At 36.1% G+C, this 17895-nt stretch overlaps 1 protein-coding gene across 2 annotated transcripts in view; it reads right to left on the bottom strand.

The window, feature by feature from the left end:
• RIT2 (Ras like without CAAX 2) overlaps positions 1 to 6205 on the bottom strand; it is a 182354-nt gene extending 176149 nt beyond the window's left edge. For both annotated transcript variants that reach the window (XM_063422886.1, XM_063422887.1), the window contains exon 1: positions 5432 to 6205. In XM_063422886.1, the coding sequence (XP_063278956.1) occupies positions 5432 to 5534 (103 nt within the window). In that variant the 5' untranslated portion in view covers positions 5535 to 6205. The remainder of the gene's footprint in view (positions 1 to 5431) is intronic.
• Between the last annotated feature and the right edge of the window lie 11690 nt (positions 6206 to 17895).

Raw genomic sequence — 17895 nt, 5'->3', positions numbered from 1 at the left:
CTTTTCAGATGGCATACAGATATGTGTCTGCTAATTGTTCATTAAGTATCTCAATTTCTTCTCCACTTAAATAAACATGGCATTTTTTGCAGTTAGAGAAGAAGGAAAAAATAAAACAGCAAAAACTACACTTATCTTGACTTTGAGGGGTAAGAAAGCAACTTAGCTTGCCTTAACTGTAATCCATAGCATGCCCAAGTACTTGAAAGGGTGCACTTGAAAGCACCTTGACTCATACTGAGCAGTAACCAAATCCAACACCTTCATCCTGGTGATTAGCTTGCCTCAGGATATGAGAGAAGGCCAGACCTTTTCCTTTGATTCATTTACTAGCAGTTTAGGGGACCACAGCTGCACCTGAGAATATTCCTGGGGAAAATAAGGAACTGAATCAAAACCAACCTCAAGGGGAAAAAAAAAAAAAAAAAAGATCAATATGTGCAATATGTGGAGAGTGCTCTGTGACACTGAGCCCAGTGGTGGGGTAAGAACAGCATCAGCAGGCCCAAGTGGTGCTTTTCAAGCTCAGTACTTTTGATACCAGTGCAGTCTCTACCTTTGCCCTTCATCCTTTTCAGTGTAACCTGGATCGTATGTTAATTTATGTCCAGGGAGTTTGCAGTGGGCCAGCTCTCCTGCACACACTCCAGGGTGCTCTATTTACTGGGGACTCCTGTTATGAGGACATGCTTGAAAATAATAGGCGCATAATGTGCTTTATCAAGGCAGAATAAGAGGTAAAACCAGCCCAGAAAAAAGATGGCAGTTGAGCACATAAATGAAAGAAAATTGCCAATTCAATCTAATTCCTCCTACTGAAGTTCTCACATCACAGAGTACATAATTGTTTTCACACATTTTGGAAGTTATTGTGTACACATGATCTTGAAATTAATTGGATGAGTCACCTGCATCTGTAGAAACACAGCCTTTATGCCACACTGGCAAAAACAAATAACAAAAACCAAAAAACAAAACAAATAAACAAACAAAAAGAAAAATTCAAGGAAATCAATGGGTAAGAATGCCTGCCACAGCCAGCCCAGTCTGAGAATACATTTTCTCTTGCTATTCCTCCAATGTTCTTGAGAGAATCTTTCCTTAATTTCTTCTCTTCCACTTTTTTAAACTCTTTTTAAGAGTAAAGCCTGAAAATACATTTCTAGCTACTTTCCAATATACAATAAAACTGGAAATATATCAGTTTTACAAAAGTCTCAGGGCAATTTTGTATAGAGGCAAGAGATCATCTAGCAATCAGTTTGAGAAATAAACATTGAAAAATTAACATTTTCTCCAAGAAAAAAAAAAAAAATCTTATTAGCAACAGATATTTATTAGTTTTGCTTTTTAAAGAATTCATCTTCTCATCTGAAATGCAACTTCCATAAGACAGCTAACAAGAAATTCATTTTGCATCTATAATCAAACTATGCCATACATAAACATGTAATTTTATTTACCTGGAATAACTGTAGATCATCTTCAGCCTTAAATAAATCATCAGTAACCAGAGTTAGAAAAAAACAAACAAAAAACCAAGATAACACTAAAATAATAGTTTTATTCAGCCAAGAAGATACACATAAAGGTGGGTTATGGTGCAATCTGATCAGTGTTTGGAGATTGCTTAGGTAATAATTTTTCATCAGAGGGAGGTTTTTATTTTATTCAGTTGCACAGGTACATCAATTTGTTCATTTTAGCAGTCACTTTGCAACCTATGGGTTAATCATCGGTAAAGTTTTGCAGAATGCACTGCAGTTAAGTATTATCAGTGTAATTGGTTTGCTAAATATAAGGCAGCAATGGATGGTCTCAGGATTGAAAGGTTATTTTGTGTGTGTTTTTCATTTGTAACACTGAAAAAAAGAGCTAAGCCCAGAAGCCTGATCTGTGTCAGTTAAGGACCATGACAGCACCTTGTTTACTGATCTGTGAGGGTATTCGTGAGCAAAATGTATTTCAGAATCACCAAGGTTCTTAGGATTTGAACCATATGTCAGGCAACCTCAGGTAGGTTGGAGTGCTACTGAGGTACTTGATGATATTAGTCATCAGAGCATAGAGGAACAAGTGCTAAACTCTCATTTTTAATTTAAATGTAACTGTAGTTAGAAATACATCATTTTGATATGTACTACAATTGAATGAGAGTCAATACAAAATTTACTTTATTTGCTTCATTTTAATTTCAATTTAATTATTGGTTCTAGCATAAATTTGGTCTGAACTTGCATCAGCCTGTACCTGACGACAAACACAACATACACAACATAAGAAATTAACATATTGCTCTGAAAACAAAAAAGAATCCTGTTTTCAGAAGTCTTAGAAGGGATAACATTCTAGAGAATCTATACTCCATAATTACAGTACAGAAATCAACTCCTATAAAAATTCACATCTAGGTTTGTACATTTTCATTAGACACAATTATTACCTGTTTCTTCTGAAAGCTGGGTTTTGAGGTGGTGTGTTTTTCACCTATAAAATAATGGCAGACTATTTTTTTTAAATTAGTTTTCCAGAATTGGTTTTGAAATATGAGAACCCTTAAGTAACAATTCTCAGACCATTTGCAGTTTACACAGTATTACTCCGCACGTGATGGGTGTCAGACTTGGATGCACAGAGTTCGTCTACTTTTACCAGTTCCTGTGAAATTTACACCACACTGTATAGCACAAATAAAAGGATGTTGGCTGTCCTCCTGGACTGTCTGCCCTCTTGGAGCAGAGAAACAAAGGAACAAGCTTGACTAATCCAAAGAGAATTTTTTGTAAACACCAATGTCAAAAGAACATCCATTTTTGGTCTCCTCCTCCTCATTCCACCCCATGCACAAGTGTCACAGTAAGAGAGCAGAGGAGGGTTAGAAACACAAGATCAAAATGCCCAGGGGATCTCTGGAAGTGAAATACATCCAGGGTAAAAAGAATCTAACATTTTTGTATCTTGATTCCTATGGAAAATTCATTCTAAACCTGAATTATTTAATATTTGAATGAATTGAGGAATGGAAAGGCTTTCATCCGAAAGAGGTTTCCCACTCAGTAATTTAACCCCAGCTGTTACTGTTTTCATCATGACTTAAAAGTAAAGAAGGAGGGAGAAGATGGGAAAAAGAAGGCAGGATGGTATCAATGCATCAAACCACATATCACTGATTTCTCAAAATCAAAATTGGAAACTGAACTATTTTTTTCCTTCATCCTTATTCTACTCTGATTAATTTTTATGGATAAATTCATAATTTCCTGGACACATTGAATCTAAATCACCAAAGAAAAGCAGAGCTCCTCTTGTAGAATGAAAGTAGTCATTAAGGCCTTTTTCTGTTTTTAATCCAGTGTAAATTAATCCTGTTTATGCAACAGTCAGAATGAATTAGTGATTTATGGAATGACATCTATTTTTACTTTTTATCTCTCTCTGAATTCTATCAGTTGGACTTTCTAATGACATATTTCAGGTCCATTACACATCAGAAGTTCATAGCCAGTAAATGTTGAACTGTTCACGTCCATTCTTATGAACTCTTGATAACACTCAGTTGCTGGGGTATTTTTTTTTTCACCCAGGAGTTTTGCTTTCATGATAACAAGAGAAAGTTTTCATTAATCCTACAGAATTTCAGAAATGTCCACTTAATCCCATCTCTTTTTTTTCTTTAGACCACACAATTCTACTTGTTAATTATGTGTTTCTCATTTTTGGAGACATATCATACCATGTTCAATTCAGATATTTAAAGGCTTTGTTCTCATTAAATTAACAGATAACATTTTCTGAACATAGAGATTTGAATTAACTCAATTTGTGATTTTAACTCTTATCTAGTAGCAAATGGAAACCCAGAAATTTCATCCACATGTAAAGTTTGGTTGTTATGATTCAGTCATGCTGTGAATGTAGTGTAGTTTGTAATACTTTGTGGTGAATAAATTTTCAAAATTGCAGTATTCCTACAAATATATGTTGGGAAATTGATGCCATTTTTTTGGACATACCCAAGGAAAAAATGAAGAATAAAGCAAATTTAGAAAGATATAAATAAGGAAAAAAAAGAGTATATTTTACTGAAAGTTCCAGCTGGCACATCCTGGATACCTGCTTTCCTATAGAAAAGATAATCAGAAATTGCAGAAATTTAAGCTGAGATTCCCAATATTTTTTTCTTTCCCATTTTATATGGTGATTATGTAGTAACATCTGTGTAAGAACTGTTTGCTTGGTTAAGCAATACTGATGGGAATAGCTTTCATTGAAAGATGTGCCACTGAAGTTAAAGCCAAGTATAACAAAATCACAAAGATTATGGGTACAGAAAGAAAATTATTTCTTCACTATTTCTTCACTTATGTTCACTAACAATTTTTAACTTTTTGCACCTACACTTCATGTTATTGCTTGAATATGAATAGAACTTGTTTGATCTACACAGTTATTACAGTTTAGTATTGCAGCTATTTATCCTGAAAATTCCCTGGAATCTAGCTGAGATGTATTATCCTGATTTTTGTAATTTTGTTTCTCGTTCTGTTGTTCTTTTGAATTTCCAGAAGATGTAATCAAATTCTTTTTGTGTGGCCAGCTCGATATACTGACTTCTGAGACAAACTCTGCACGTTCAGCAAAGTCTTTATAAGAATAGAGAATGCTGGTTTCAGTGAGAATAAATCAAAGCTGATAAAATCTGGGAAAAAGAAAACACTGTCCAGAGAAAATAATGACTTCTCTGAAGAGATATCATTGTCAGACACTAGCATATCTTGCCAGCTGTAGATAGGGATATTAAAATATGCTGCAACTCTGCCTCATACCCTGGAGTGAGACTCAGGGAGGCATGCTGTACCTGTCCAGACTGGAGAGGAGACTAAAACCAGCTAGAGGCACAATGACACTCAAAAAAAATTTAAAAAAATCAACAAACCAAAAAACAATAAACAAAAGCCAACCAACCAAACAAACAAACAAAAAATGTGGGAAGAAAACAGAGTCACTGCAGGCATCCCCCACACTCTGTGCAGCTGACTTTGCAGTTAGTTTGATTTCTGCCTGAGCACAAGGACCTTCAGGCCAACAAGTTACATCCACACTGTCCAGCAAACCACCACCCCTCACCAAATGGGAGAGTGACACAGGCACTTCCTGCTAAACTCACAGCAGCAGCCTGACTGCTCTCTCCTCTCACACAACAGCCCCAAGGTCAGCCCTACACAAATAACCAATTAAAAATGCTTGCAGCTTTTCAGTCTGTAACAAATTAAGCTGACTCATTGCCCCAGTCACAAACTATAGCCTTTTATCCAAGTCATGTGCAAGAGAAAGAAGAAGGAAACCCCTCATTAAACAATGTCCTTTCCTGGCGAACTTTACCCTCCCAATTCACCCCTTTCTCTCCCAAAATATTGTTGCTGAAACTTACCGCTTTTGCCAACTCCCCCTGCTCCCAGCATCACCACCTTGTACTCTCTGGAGCCTGCTGAAGAACTGCTCGAGGAGCTGATCATTGCATTTTCTAGCTCCATCTTGCACGAAGCAGCAGAAGGAACCGAAACAGAAGAAAAAGCAACTGGCAGGTGTTTTCTCTGATCTTAAACAACTATAAAAGCTGTGTTAGGGGGGGAAAAAAAGGCAGAAAAGGAAGGTATAATGCAAGAGCTATGATTTATCAGCCTCACACACTGCTGTGCCTGTGTTAGCTGGAGAAGGTCTCATAGCAACCACTTTAACAGCTTCCAATAAAAATCTCTCTCTGCCCCCTCCCAGCTCTGTATCGTTCTCTGTTTCTCTTCCTGGACAGCAGCAGTTTTGTGAGGCTCAAGAGGTCTGCTACCTCTACGGTTGCAGTGTCATTGAACAAATAGATCAGATACTTCAGCAACATAAAATGGATCAAATTTCTTAATTGTAAAGTTTGTTATTCTATGTAGTACTTGCTTGAATCTTAAAACAAACCAGACAACCTTCTTTTCACCTTGGAGATTAATATCAATCCTATAATCAGTAAGTTTGCCAGTTTTACAATTAATACTATTACAAGTGAAACAAGTAACAACTTTTAACAGCCTTTTTTCTTCATGAAGCTCACTGCAAACACAGAAGTTTTCTAGGGCTAGATTTATCCTCAGAGGACTGCTCGTTTTAGAAGAATTTACATCAATTATTTGCAGAAATAAACTTTAAACAGATACTTTGGAAAAAAAAAAAAAAAAAAAAAAAAAAAAAAAAAAAAAAAAAAAAAAACCCCAACAATTTTACTTGTTGTTGTCCTCCTTTTTCCACACACAATTTCTGAAGGAGACAGAGACTGAAAGGAGAGGGATATATTTTTTCATTCAGGAAAGACGTAAAGAAGAAAAACAACTTTTAAAAAGCATTTAATACTAATATCAAGTGATTTATCTTACCAAGCTGGTAAATGACATTCAGTGTGAAAATATCACACTGAAAGTATTCAGTGAAAACTTACAACAAAACACAGCAGATTTTCATTGATTTCTGATTTTGTTCTTAAAATATCTGGTCTATTTAAAGAACATGATAAATAATAAGATACCTGCCCAGCTTTAACTGTCATTCGATATTTTTGGGGACCAAAAAGCATCTACGGCAAAATGGAAAACAAAATTTGTACACCTTTGGAAGTGCTAGGCTTTCACAACAGAAGTAACTATTAAGGAGACATGGGAATGGAAGCAGGAGAAGCAACTAATGAAGTATTTTGGAAGTCTGAGACACCTTCATCTGCCCACTCTTCCAATAATTTCTCAGAGAGTAAACACATGGTATTATTTAGGAATAGTTTAGAACTAAAAATTGAAAGAGAAATAAAAAAAAAATAGACTAAAGAAGGACATGATTTAAAGAAAATTAAAGAGAAGAAAAGAGATAAAAGGGCACATATATTTTATCAAGGTACTTAATGGGCTAAGAAAATACATTATTAAAAAAGAAAAGATACATAGATATGATGATAATAACAATTAGAATGGAGACGGCGAACAGAACGTGAATACTCATTTTCCTTCCTCATAAAAGCTTAGGAGACAGTGGATCAAACAGAAAGTAGCCTAGTAAAAAAAAACCCAAAAAACTTAGAAAAGTAACAACTAAGCTAGGAAAATGTTTTGATGATTGAAATTGTGGACAGAATAATTGATCTGGTAATGAAAAATAATTTAAATACGGAGGAATACAAACTCCATTGTGGACTGTTAAAATCACCATCTCTTACTTAAGGGGTACTCACATGAACAGATCCTGGAAAAACAGAGATCCAAATATGATGGTCTGTTTTCAGCCAGGCGTCAAAATAGGGCAGAGATAGAATCACTGTGTTCTGCGAAGTCCTCCAGAGTCAGATCTGCCACTGTCCTGAGGGACTTCTGAGCCAACCCTACTGCGAGCAGCTCTGGTGCCTGTATTTATGTCTGTATGGAAACCTCAGAACTGGAAAGGGTTTGTTCATCAGAGCATAAAGTAGGACATAAACAGGAAATGCTGCACACAATAATTTTATCTAATATTGAATTTCAGCTGGAACAGACAGGTAGGTCAGTTAATCCCCACTGTGATTAGAATTTAATTTTCATTAAAATCATTCTCATGTATCCATTACTGACACAGCAGACAAAACTAATAAAGATATCAAAACCACTGCTTAGAACAGCTGGGTTTTTCTGGTAATCTCCCATCAACACAACAACCTTCTCCTGAGGAGCTTTTGTTCCCATACCTGGCAGCAACATTTGGCTGACATTAAAATGTCAGGAAAGTGAGTGGTTTTGGTCATGACATAAAAGACAACTTAAGCAAAATATACTTATATGTAAAAGTATTAGTGAACATAATGTATACATGATAGGCAAGAATGAGTGAGATTTTTTTCCCCACTGTTCTGTTTGTCAAAGAAAAGTAGCAAGTCCATTTTTCATTTTGCTTTGAGCTGGAAGATGGAGTGGAATTTGTGAAATGGTAGAGCCTACAAAAGGGAATTATGTTAGAACAGGAAGATGAGTAAGACAACCAAACAGAAAGCCACTTCCTCATCTTTTAAGAAAAACAAGAAAAAAAATTGACAGCACTTTTCTTGTCTGAAAGAGCAAAATTAAGTATTTGTCAATGAGAATTAAACACAAAATACTTGCTGTAAAGATATGTTCATGTTTATTTAACTTTAGCAGTTTATGAAGTATTATTACATTATATAAATGAATGTATTGGACAGACATATCCTCCTAAATTCCAGAGATTTGTCATAGCTTAAAAAGGTGAAAGTGCATTCCTATTTATAAAACAGGACTTGTTCTAATTGGTTTTCATCACTTGCTATTGACAAACAGCCTCCTCTGCCCTAACTTCATTCAATTCAGTAGTGGAGGAGAAGTATTTAGCTTTATTTCCATTTACAATAACAGCAATTAGTCTTCCTTCTCCCACCAGAGCAGTAATGTACAAGGTTATATTTTCAGTTTGCTGCCAATAAAAAATAATACTGAGATGATTTGAAATTACCTGGCCTGAAATACACATTAATATAAGGGGAAAAATCAGCTACGAAAATATTTTACAGTTAACAGGAATAAACTGTACTACATACACTATTTAACCTGAGATACTGGAGTTTTTACAGTGTGTGACATTCTACAGCAAATTCCAACCATCTATTTTTTCTCTGCTTCATTGCTTTAAAGACACTTTTATCAGGATGTAAATTCATAGAAAGCTGTCCTTTGGCAAAAAAAGTGCAAAGGTGGGAAAAAAGCTTGGACTACTAGCTTCTAATTAATGATTTATTTAAGAAATTTAGTTCTATTCCTGTTTACATATTGCTTATGACTTTATAGGCAATTCTGCTGTTTTTTCCCCTTTTTTTATTTTAGTTTTTCTATTAAAACTCACTGTAAAATACAGCAAACAATTAAACCATTTGGTATTCAAATTCTAGCAACTGCTTTGTTTGAATTCACACTTTGTTAGTTAAGGATGAAAAGATCTTAAGGATGCTTAGGTCTTAAAAAAAAAGAGCATAGAGATATCTTAGAAGAGAAGTAGATGAGCTTTTTTCTAGAGAAAATGCCATTAGGAAATACATATCATTCATCCTACATACCACTTGCTCTGGGGTTGTTGAATAAAATAATGAGATGTTAATACAACTTGTAAGTGTTCTGAAATTGTTTCCTAGAGCACTTTATGCTGAGGAGATTTTATCAATTAACCTGGATAAATATTCTTGTCATTAGGCAGGGAGCTCATGAGTTTGAAAACTTGAATAGCAAGCAAAATGCAAATCTTGACTGATTTGTGCTCCATTAAGTGATGGGTTAAAGGCATATGAACCGTCTAATAATAGTGAATATGCATGAGCCCACGGAAGTCCACACCATTATGGAAACACTGACCAATCTTTTGTCCCTCATGTTTACATATTAGATGCAGCAGAGGGAGGAAATGTAGAAAAAAAAATCCGTCTTAAAAGGCATATAAGGCCAATCTGCTGAATTGCTGAAGTGCTGCTATGACAAGAAAGAGTGTTAATGTAGAAATTATTGCATAGCACTGAAGAGTTAATTCAATCTGCTCCTGAGGAAAAAAAAATACATTTAACACACCAGCTTAACTTGATCAATTCTGACAAAAGCTAGCACAATAAAGCAATTGCTAGGGGACCTAAAAAATTCTAAACTTAAATTTTACATTAGCGTGTTTAATATATTCAGTCTCAAATATGCTGAACACCTCTGAATCATGTTGCTAAGGGACCTCCAACAGACTACAGAAGCATCTCTGTGTTTTTGGAATTCAGATTCCTATTAGAAATACCCAGTGGTTCAATCACTCACCTGACACAGGCACCCTGACTTCCTTCAATAATCCCCATCCCTTTTCTATTCTGCAAATTACTCATCTGTGGGATGACTCATTGTGTCACACATAGTGTTGTTGATTGGACACTTGACAACCTCACACCTTGAAGATGCCTTTTGTTCTGAAGTTCTTGTTACTGTCTCTCATTCAGGCACATGTCAGGCACATTCAGATCTGCCCCTGCTGAAATGCATTTTAATCTAAGCCTTATCAGTGTGTCATGAAGAAAAAGCAAATGCTAGGAGAAAAGATGCAAAACTGATTGTTAAAAGAAAATGTGAAACCACTTCAGAGTCGAGAGAGTAAAATGGCATTTTTGTTTTGGTTATGCCAGGAAAAAAGTTTGTCATGAAAAGCATCTCCCCTTTGGTTATCCCAGATCAGACAACACAACTAACACTGTACCTAGTCTACAAAGGTTTGAGAATTAGGGGCAGTTTGTCACATTCTTGAGAGCACCCATACAATATTAACTTTAAAATTCCTACAAGTGATTACTCTAACTCCACATAGAACAGAAACATTGAAGGTCATGTCTTAGTGAAAGGGAAAAGCTATTTTCTCTGGGTTTCCAATAAAGTTTCACAAATGATTTATGATCCTAACTGTCTAGAAATACTAATGATTCCGGGCCATTTATGGATTTCTGTTGAATTTTAATTACACCCACAGATAAGGCTTCTACACTTTCAAATGTGAGACATTCAGAATGGGAAAATCTTAGAGATCTTAAAGCCTTGCTTCATATGAACATGTTTCCTGTGAGAATGAATGTGGGTTTATTTTAAATTTATACACCTTCTAGTTCTTTTGTTAGCAAGGAAAATTATAAGCATGAATATTAGAAGAGATACCATATAAATAGCATTAGAACAGCTCTGAAGAGGTCATCTTTTTCATCCCTGCCTCATGCCACAAATCCATGCAAGTAAATTGAACAATATTTACTTAGCCTTACAGTAAAGTCTTCCACAGTGAGAAATTACTCAGTCTTTGAAATAAATTGCCTCATTTTCCCATTAGAAACATCTCTGAAACTCGAATGTCCTTATTATGCAATAAGATTATCACTTTTCATCCTATTAACTGCAGCTATTATGAAAAGGCATAGTGAACATACCAAGTACACATTTAAATATCTGGCTAGTGAATCAAAAAAACCTTGTAAGCATGGAGAATGTTCTCAGCATTCCTGTCTCTTCTTTTTCTTTCAGGCATACTATTTTTCATCAGAGAAGTTATTCTAGTAATTCTCCTCCACAGGTCATTTACTGACCTTTTATTCTACTTGTGTTCTCAAAGACTCTCCCCTGCTTTTCTTGAAGTGTTGGTCCCAAATCTGTCCGCATTAGTGTTTCAAGACCTTATACAATATCGATTTACACCTGCTACCAGTGCACATCAAGCCCAATATAGTCACAATAAACATAGGTAATCAACAGTAAGAATCACATTTTAATCTTTTAGTCTCTGAACTGTATTTGAATGCCCTCAGGGTCTGATCACAATCTACTGAGATTGTCAGAATTTCTGGCTTTTCATCCTTGAGTTATAAATGTCCAGCCACTATCAATTAATAAAATATTTTTTATTAATTAAAGAATTACAGAACAAAAATTTGGGCAAGCCAGCAATCGGAAGTTCAGTGTCGAGATCCGGGATCTGCACTGGGTGAACCTTGGCTACGGCCTGTATTGCACCGTAACTCCACCTGTTCACAAATTTGGCCCTTTTCGGGGTCCTCTTTTATGGCGGCAGAGCATTTCCTCACAGTTCTTTGTCTTCGATATTCGCCATCCGGTCTGCTGAGTAGGGCGAGGGAAAATGAATATTAAGTCCGTTCCGTTCCTTCGGAGCATGAATGGGAAGATGAAATCACGAATGAAGAGGCGTTTTCCCCAATCCATATCACCCCTGATGGCTGGGTGCTTCACAGTTTCACCGCCCCAGAGGACTGATTCTGATCTCAGTCCATCCTTTATTCTGGTGTTAATGTTGCGCTTCCCGAGTTCCCTTCCCGAGGTAGGGGTATTGCTTCTCCCTGATTCTTGGCCTTGGGTGTTGCCCATCCTAAAATTCGTCAGCTTCATACCCAACCTGCTTGTGCATTTTATTTTACATCACATTTTACATACACCATAACACAAATTATTCTACTGCATTTATCACACTTGTAATATTGGTTTCTAGAAAATACAAGTGAGTCTTTCAATTTCAATTTGGATTGCCAAAAAAACCCCCACAAAAACGTTCTCACATTTCTGTTGTTACCTGGAAAAAGGTTATAGATTATGATAATGCCTGCATCCCCAAAGTCCTTCTACTCGAAAATCACTTTAAGCGTGTAGATTTTCACTCTGAACCATGTAAAATAAAGTATCATGAAAAAAAAAAAAGAAAAAAAAAAAAGAAGGAAAAAGGAAAGAAGTAGATAGGCTCTTAAATTTCATCTGTTTTCAGTCATTCATATGCTTTCCACTTCACTGTGTATCCTAAGTAAATGTAAGATTAGTTCTAGCTTCACCAGGGAAACACCAAACAGAATAAATTTGAATTTCTCTGACTTTAACTTTTCTAGTATCATGGATTATTTTCCATTATGATTTTTTTCCAGAAGCCAGGTTATTTACTGGTATTCTGTTGGTTGAACAGAAGGCAGTACTTTATTTCTTAAATCTGTTGTGATGAAAAATAATCACAACTAAGTGCATAATTTTGCTCAACAATGGTAAGAAAAACAAAACCAGTTCCTTTAAAATTGTTAGTGAAATGTTTTTTTCCAAGAAAATTCAGAGGTTTGGCTAGCTAAATCTCCAACTGGACGTGTTGTCCCATGTTGAACAGAGGAACATTTAACAGCCTTTGGAGTAACAGAGGCTTGGACTGATCTACATAATGGGCTGAACAATGCTTTACAAGAAGACAAAAATTAATATATATTCCTGTTCTCAAAACAGTAGTGCAATATCCTCTTGACTAAAAGTTTCTACTGCCATTCTGTGCATATCTGTGCTTGATTTCTGATCAAACTACTTATTTTGACAGCTTTCAATCTGTTTAAAGTAACCAGTTTCATATGTAAAAACAGCACTGGAAACACTGGGAAACCTGTATGAAAAATATCACTATGTTTTACAAATCTGAATTGAACTCTCTCAGTTAAACACTGCCAGGTGGATTATGACCTCAAGTATGCAAGTGCATTTATTTGGAAAGCTCTTACAGAACTGTGTTGCGAAAGATTACAAATATCCCACTTCTCACTCCCACTGCAATCGATTTGAGATCTGCTTCTACCAAAGACACCAGACACTGCAGTCTGTCACTAGTTAGTCTGTTAATCAGTTTAAAGATGCTATTCTTACAAAATATTGTAAGATCAATAAGCTTATGTATTAAGAAAGTGCTAATCTAACCTCTGCATCACATGAAAAGCAAAGAAGCACAGTATTTTTATAATGTTGTTAATTAACCATGATTGCAAAAATCTATCACTGTAGGCTTCATTCTATCACTATTTGTTTGACCATAACAAGCTCAGCTTCAGTGAAAAAAACCAAAATCAGAATTCTGGTTCTTTGTATTGAAAAGCCTAATAGGTCTTACTTGAGTCAAATCTGCCAAAGAATCCCAAAATAAAATATTTTGTATAAAATTAACCTTGTATTTCATGCTTTAGTATCAGTTTTCCTATCAGGTGTAGCTTTCATTGTTCTAAAAAGAAATTAATTTTCGAAATTGTTTAAAGCTCAGAGTTTTGGAAATAAGAACCGTATTTCTCTGTTCAAAATAGATATATATTATGTACTAATCTTGATACCAACTGCAATAAAAACGGCAACAAATACACCCACCTTCCAAATTTCACTCTATTATGTCCACAAAACTCTGTTATTTTACTTCTAATGGAATCTGGAATCAAATCTATATATACATACATATAAACTCATACACTATCATACAGATATATATGGACAATATAACTTAAATAGCATACTTTAAGACTTAAAATGCTACCCTGAAACATTATTTCCAAACCCACATTCCACTGATGCAAAGTTTCACTATTTTCCTAGTAGCTATACTATTCCAGGGCTCCAGGAGATCAGAATATTATTTAGCTTTAATTTGCTCTCTGTAACAAAAAAAAAAAGTAGTGAAAACAGTTTTTTTTAATTAAAATTTAATTGTTTTCTTATGACCAACAAACTCGAATGGTAGGCACATCTGGTCAGCTCTCAAGTCCAAGATACTTTTTCCTTCCATAAGTCAGGTTCAGAGTTCTGCCACAAAAAGCCCTGAGGATCAGAACACCTGTGCTGACTCAAGTTTGCAGAGCAACATAATTCTGGATGTGGCTATAAGACAGTTTTTGTTACTTTTTGCAGTCTCTGGGTACTGATGTAGCTGCAAGGCATGAACAAGTGAGGAGGGGTAGACTACAGAATTTATTCTCCTTAGTTTTGCTGTGGCTGTTTGCTGTAGATGGAGCTTGACAATATAACAAAAGGAAAAGGTTAAGCCAATGATGGATCCTTAATAGGAAGGAGCACACAAATACCATGTTAGACAGAGGCCAACAAAGAGATCAAATGAATTATGTTTCTCCTATTAACTATAAACGGTAAAGAATTCCTGAATAGAGGCAACCAGCCAAGCCCCTGATACACACCAGATCAAAGATGCAGCTCTTCCAGGACCTTAAGTTGATTTCAGGAACACTTTATTAGCTGAATGCCAACTTAGGACAGCCCCTGTAATGTTTTACAAATATTGAGTCTGTGTTGTGTTTCTGTTTTCTTTATCTTCCAGTATTTGAGACAAGAAGGATAAACAATTTAATTTTGAAAATCAAACTCTCACTCTTTCTTTGAATATTTTCTGTGGTATCTGTTACTTCAGTGTGAATTTAATTAGAATTTTGGATGTATTTCATATTAATCCAAACTTTTTTTTTCCTTTTCCCTGTGGTGGAAAGATCTCAAGTGTGAATAAAAAAGAAAGAGACAAAGAATGGGGGCTAGGGTCAGTGCATGACACATTCCTGCTGATGCTCAGGGAGAGCGTCTGAGTCCTTCCCCTGCACCAGCATGGGGGAATTCTCCATGAACTTTTCCAGAGTGAGTCCCTCCCATGGGCAACAGTTACCCATGAGCTGCTCCAATATGGGATTCTTCTCCACAGGGTCAATCCTTCAGGAACAACCTGCTCCAGTGTCCCCCTTGGGGTCACCAGCCCTGCCAACAAACCAGCTCTAGCCTGGGCGCCTCTCTCTGTGGGTCTGCAGGTCCTGTCAGGATCCTGCTCCAGCACAGGAATACTGTGGGGTCACAGCCTCCTTTGGGCATCCCCCTGCTCCCCTGGGCTCCTCCAGGGGCTGCAGGTGGATCTCTGCTCCCCCGTGCCCTCCCTGTGCTGCAGGGACTCAGCTGCTTCACTATGGGCTGCTCCAGGGGCTGCAGGGGAATCTGAGCTCCAGAGCCTGGGGCAGCTCCTGCCCCTCCTTCTGCACTGCCCTGGCTGCCTGCAGAGCTGCTCCTCACATATGGAACTCCTCTCACTTCTCTCTTCTCTGGCTGCAACTATTTCTGCACAATACCTTTTGTTTTTCTTTCTCGTGTCTGTTATCCCAGAGGTGTCACCACCATCACTGAGGGGCTCAGCCTTGGCCAGTGCAGGGTTTATCCTGGATCCATCTGGCACTGGCTCTGCAGCACATGGGAAAGCTTCCAGCAGCTTCTCACAGAAGCTACCTCTGTAGCACCCCCAGTACCAAAACCCGGCCATACAAAGACAAAAAGACCATTTACACCTCAATAGCAGTACAGTAGCCCTTGTGCTCATCTAAATGCCTGTTCTTGGAGCAGTGTTGCCAAAAAAATCTCTCCCAGCATTTTAGCTACCAGATGAGCAGCAGATTATGGCTTTGACATAACAAATGCCTGACAGTTGTCAATATTCTTCACAGCATTTAAAGCCCTCTTGTTCCTGAAAGAATATGAGATACATTGTCTTTGAAAAGAAAATCTGCTCAATTATGTAATTTAAAATGAGAAGTTTACATCTCTTTCCTTTTTTTTGGTCTTTTTTTTTTTTAGAGAAGTGATAAAAAGGAACTTCTCTAATGCCACATCACTCTATTTGATTATCCTGAAAGCAGATTATCCTCTGCCCTGAAGAGAACATTCTCACATTCTTTATTAAATCAGCTCCTCTTTTGAGAGGAAGACCATAGCTATTTCTTACTTTTTTTACACAAAGGAATAGATGTTATATTCTCCCAGCAGACAACCTAGTTCTAAGTTTGACTGAAGTAAATGGTGTCTAGGTTTATCATGCACCTCATTAAATACTGTTAAATTCTTCCATGTATTAAGTGATATTTCTTTGTGAAATATTGACTTGGAAAAATGCTGCAAGTTAGCAAAACCTAAAAAGAAAATGAAAGCAAAAGACCATGATAAGAATTCATTGACTGTAAAAGTGAGTTTGAGAGACTGTAAATATGGTTGCAAGCAAGTAAGAAAGACTATTTCTTTATAGTTATGGTTATTGCTACATAGCAAGTGACATAGCTTAACAATTCTTAAATGATCTTTAAATATTTCTTTTAATTTGGCTATTAGTAACATCTATGTGGTCATGTAGAACATGTCCCTGACAATGGCTGTGTTATGAAACAATAATGAGTCAAAGTATGTTTGATGATTTTTTAATATCATATTAATTTTGACTCACAGTGATGAACAAGCATCTAAAAAAAGTATCACCACAAATTTGGCCTTGAGTTTTTAAACATCTTTGCTCTCCCATCTTTTCAGAGAAAAATGTGACTTCTCTGACCCATTTCTTAAAATCTCCAGTGGAACTTCCTCTGACATTCCTTTACTGCAGAATGTCACTGCTGCTTGAGTGCTGAATGTTCACTGGCTTATTAATTATTTGTTGTTATTATTATTAATTATTATTATTATTATGTATTATTATTAGTGCTCAATGTCAGCATTCATTTCTCTGAAACAAAAAAAACTGACAGATCGTCTCATTTAAATCTCCCTGTAAATATTTTTCCAACAGATTTTACAAAACTTTATTCTAAAAAAAGAAGTTTTAATCGCCAGGTTTGCATACAGAGTTGAGGAAGGCCTTTGGAGCAAGTTCTTGCCCTGAGCCCTTAAAATCCTGGAGAAATCATTCCCAAAGCAAATCTGGAATACTGACTTTGCCAGCCTGAATTTCTTTCTCTCCTCATGTATATGCAATAGCAATTCATCTGGCAGGTATGGGCCATGAACCATGCTAAAGAATCTTCCAATTGCAGCAGAAATGCACTATAATGAGTCCCATAAAAATCACTAAGTCTGACATTGGAAGGACATTGGGAATATTAAAATTGAGATTCAGGTGTCTGGAGAGCATGGGTGCACATTACCATACATTTCCCTAAGCCTGTAAACTATTCTTGTCCTACTGCAATTTGCACAGTGCAGCAATTAATTGTGGATTATTTTTATAGGATAATGCTGAGCATAATCAGTCAAATTTAATTGACAGCCCACTGGAACTGAAGGAGATTTGATTTTTTTAGCATTTTGAATTTTGGAAACCTCAAATTCAAGGCAGACAATTAAGACAGATACTGTCAAAGTTTGTCCAATTAATCACAATTTGTTTATCAATGCACATATCCTATTGTACTAGATACAATAATGGCAAATAGATATTTTCTTATCACATTTTATTTTTAAGGTGGGCTTTCATTTTATTTCCTGTTCCTCTGGCAGTATCAGCAGTACCTTATGACTTGCCATGCTTTGTCATTCATGTATAATTCTGCAGCTATTAACATTTTCCTTTTCTTTAATGTAGTTAATGTGGATATCATATATAACAATTATAAATTTCTGTGAGAAATCTTTCTAATGTTTCATGAACAAAATCTTATCCAGCTGATGACTGAAATTACATCTTTATTTCCTCTACTACCTTGTTATTTATTTGCACATATCACAGAAA

The sequence above is a fragment of the Prinia subflava genome, chromosome Z (assembly GCF_021018805.1).
Source record: "Prinia subflava isolate CZ2003 ecotype Zambia chromosome Z, Cam_Psub_1.2, whole genome shotgun sequence".
NCBI classification, from domain to species: Eukaryota; Metazoa; Chordata; class Aves; order Passeriformes; family Cisticolidae; genus Prinia; species Prinia subflava.
This window is presented reverse-complemented; position numbering and strand designations above follow the sequence as displayed.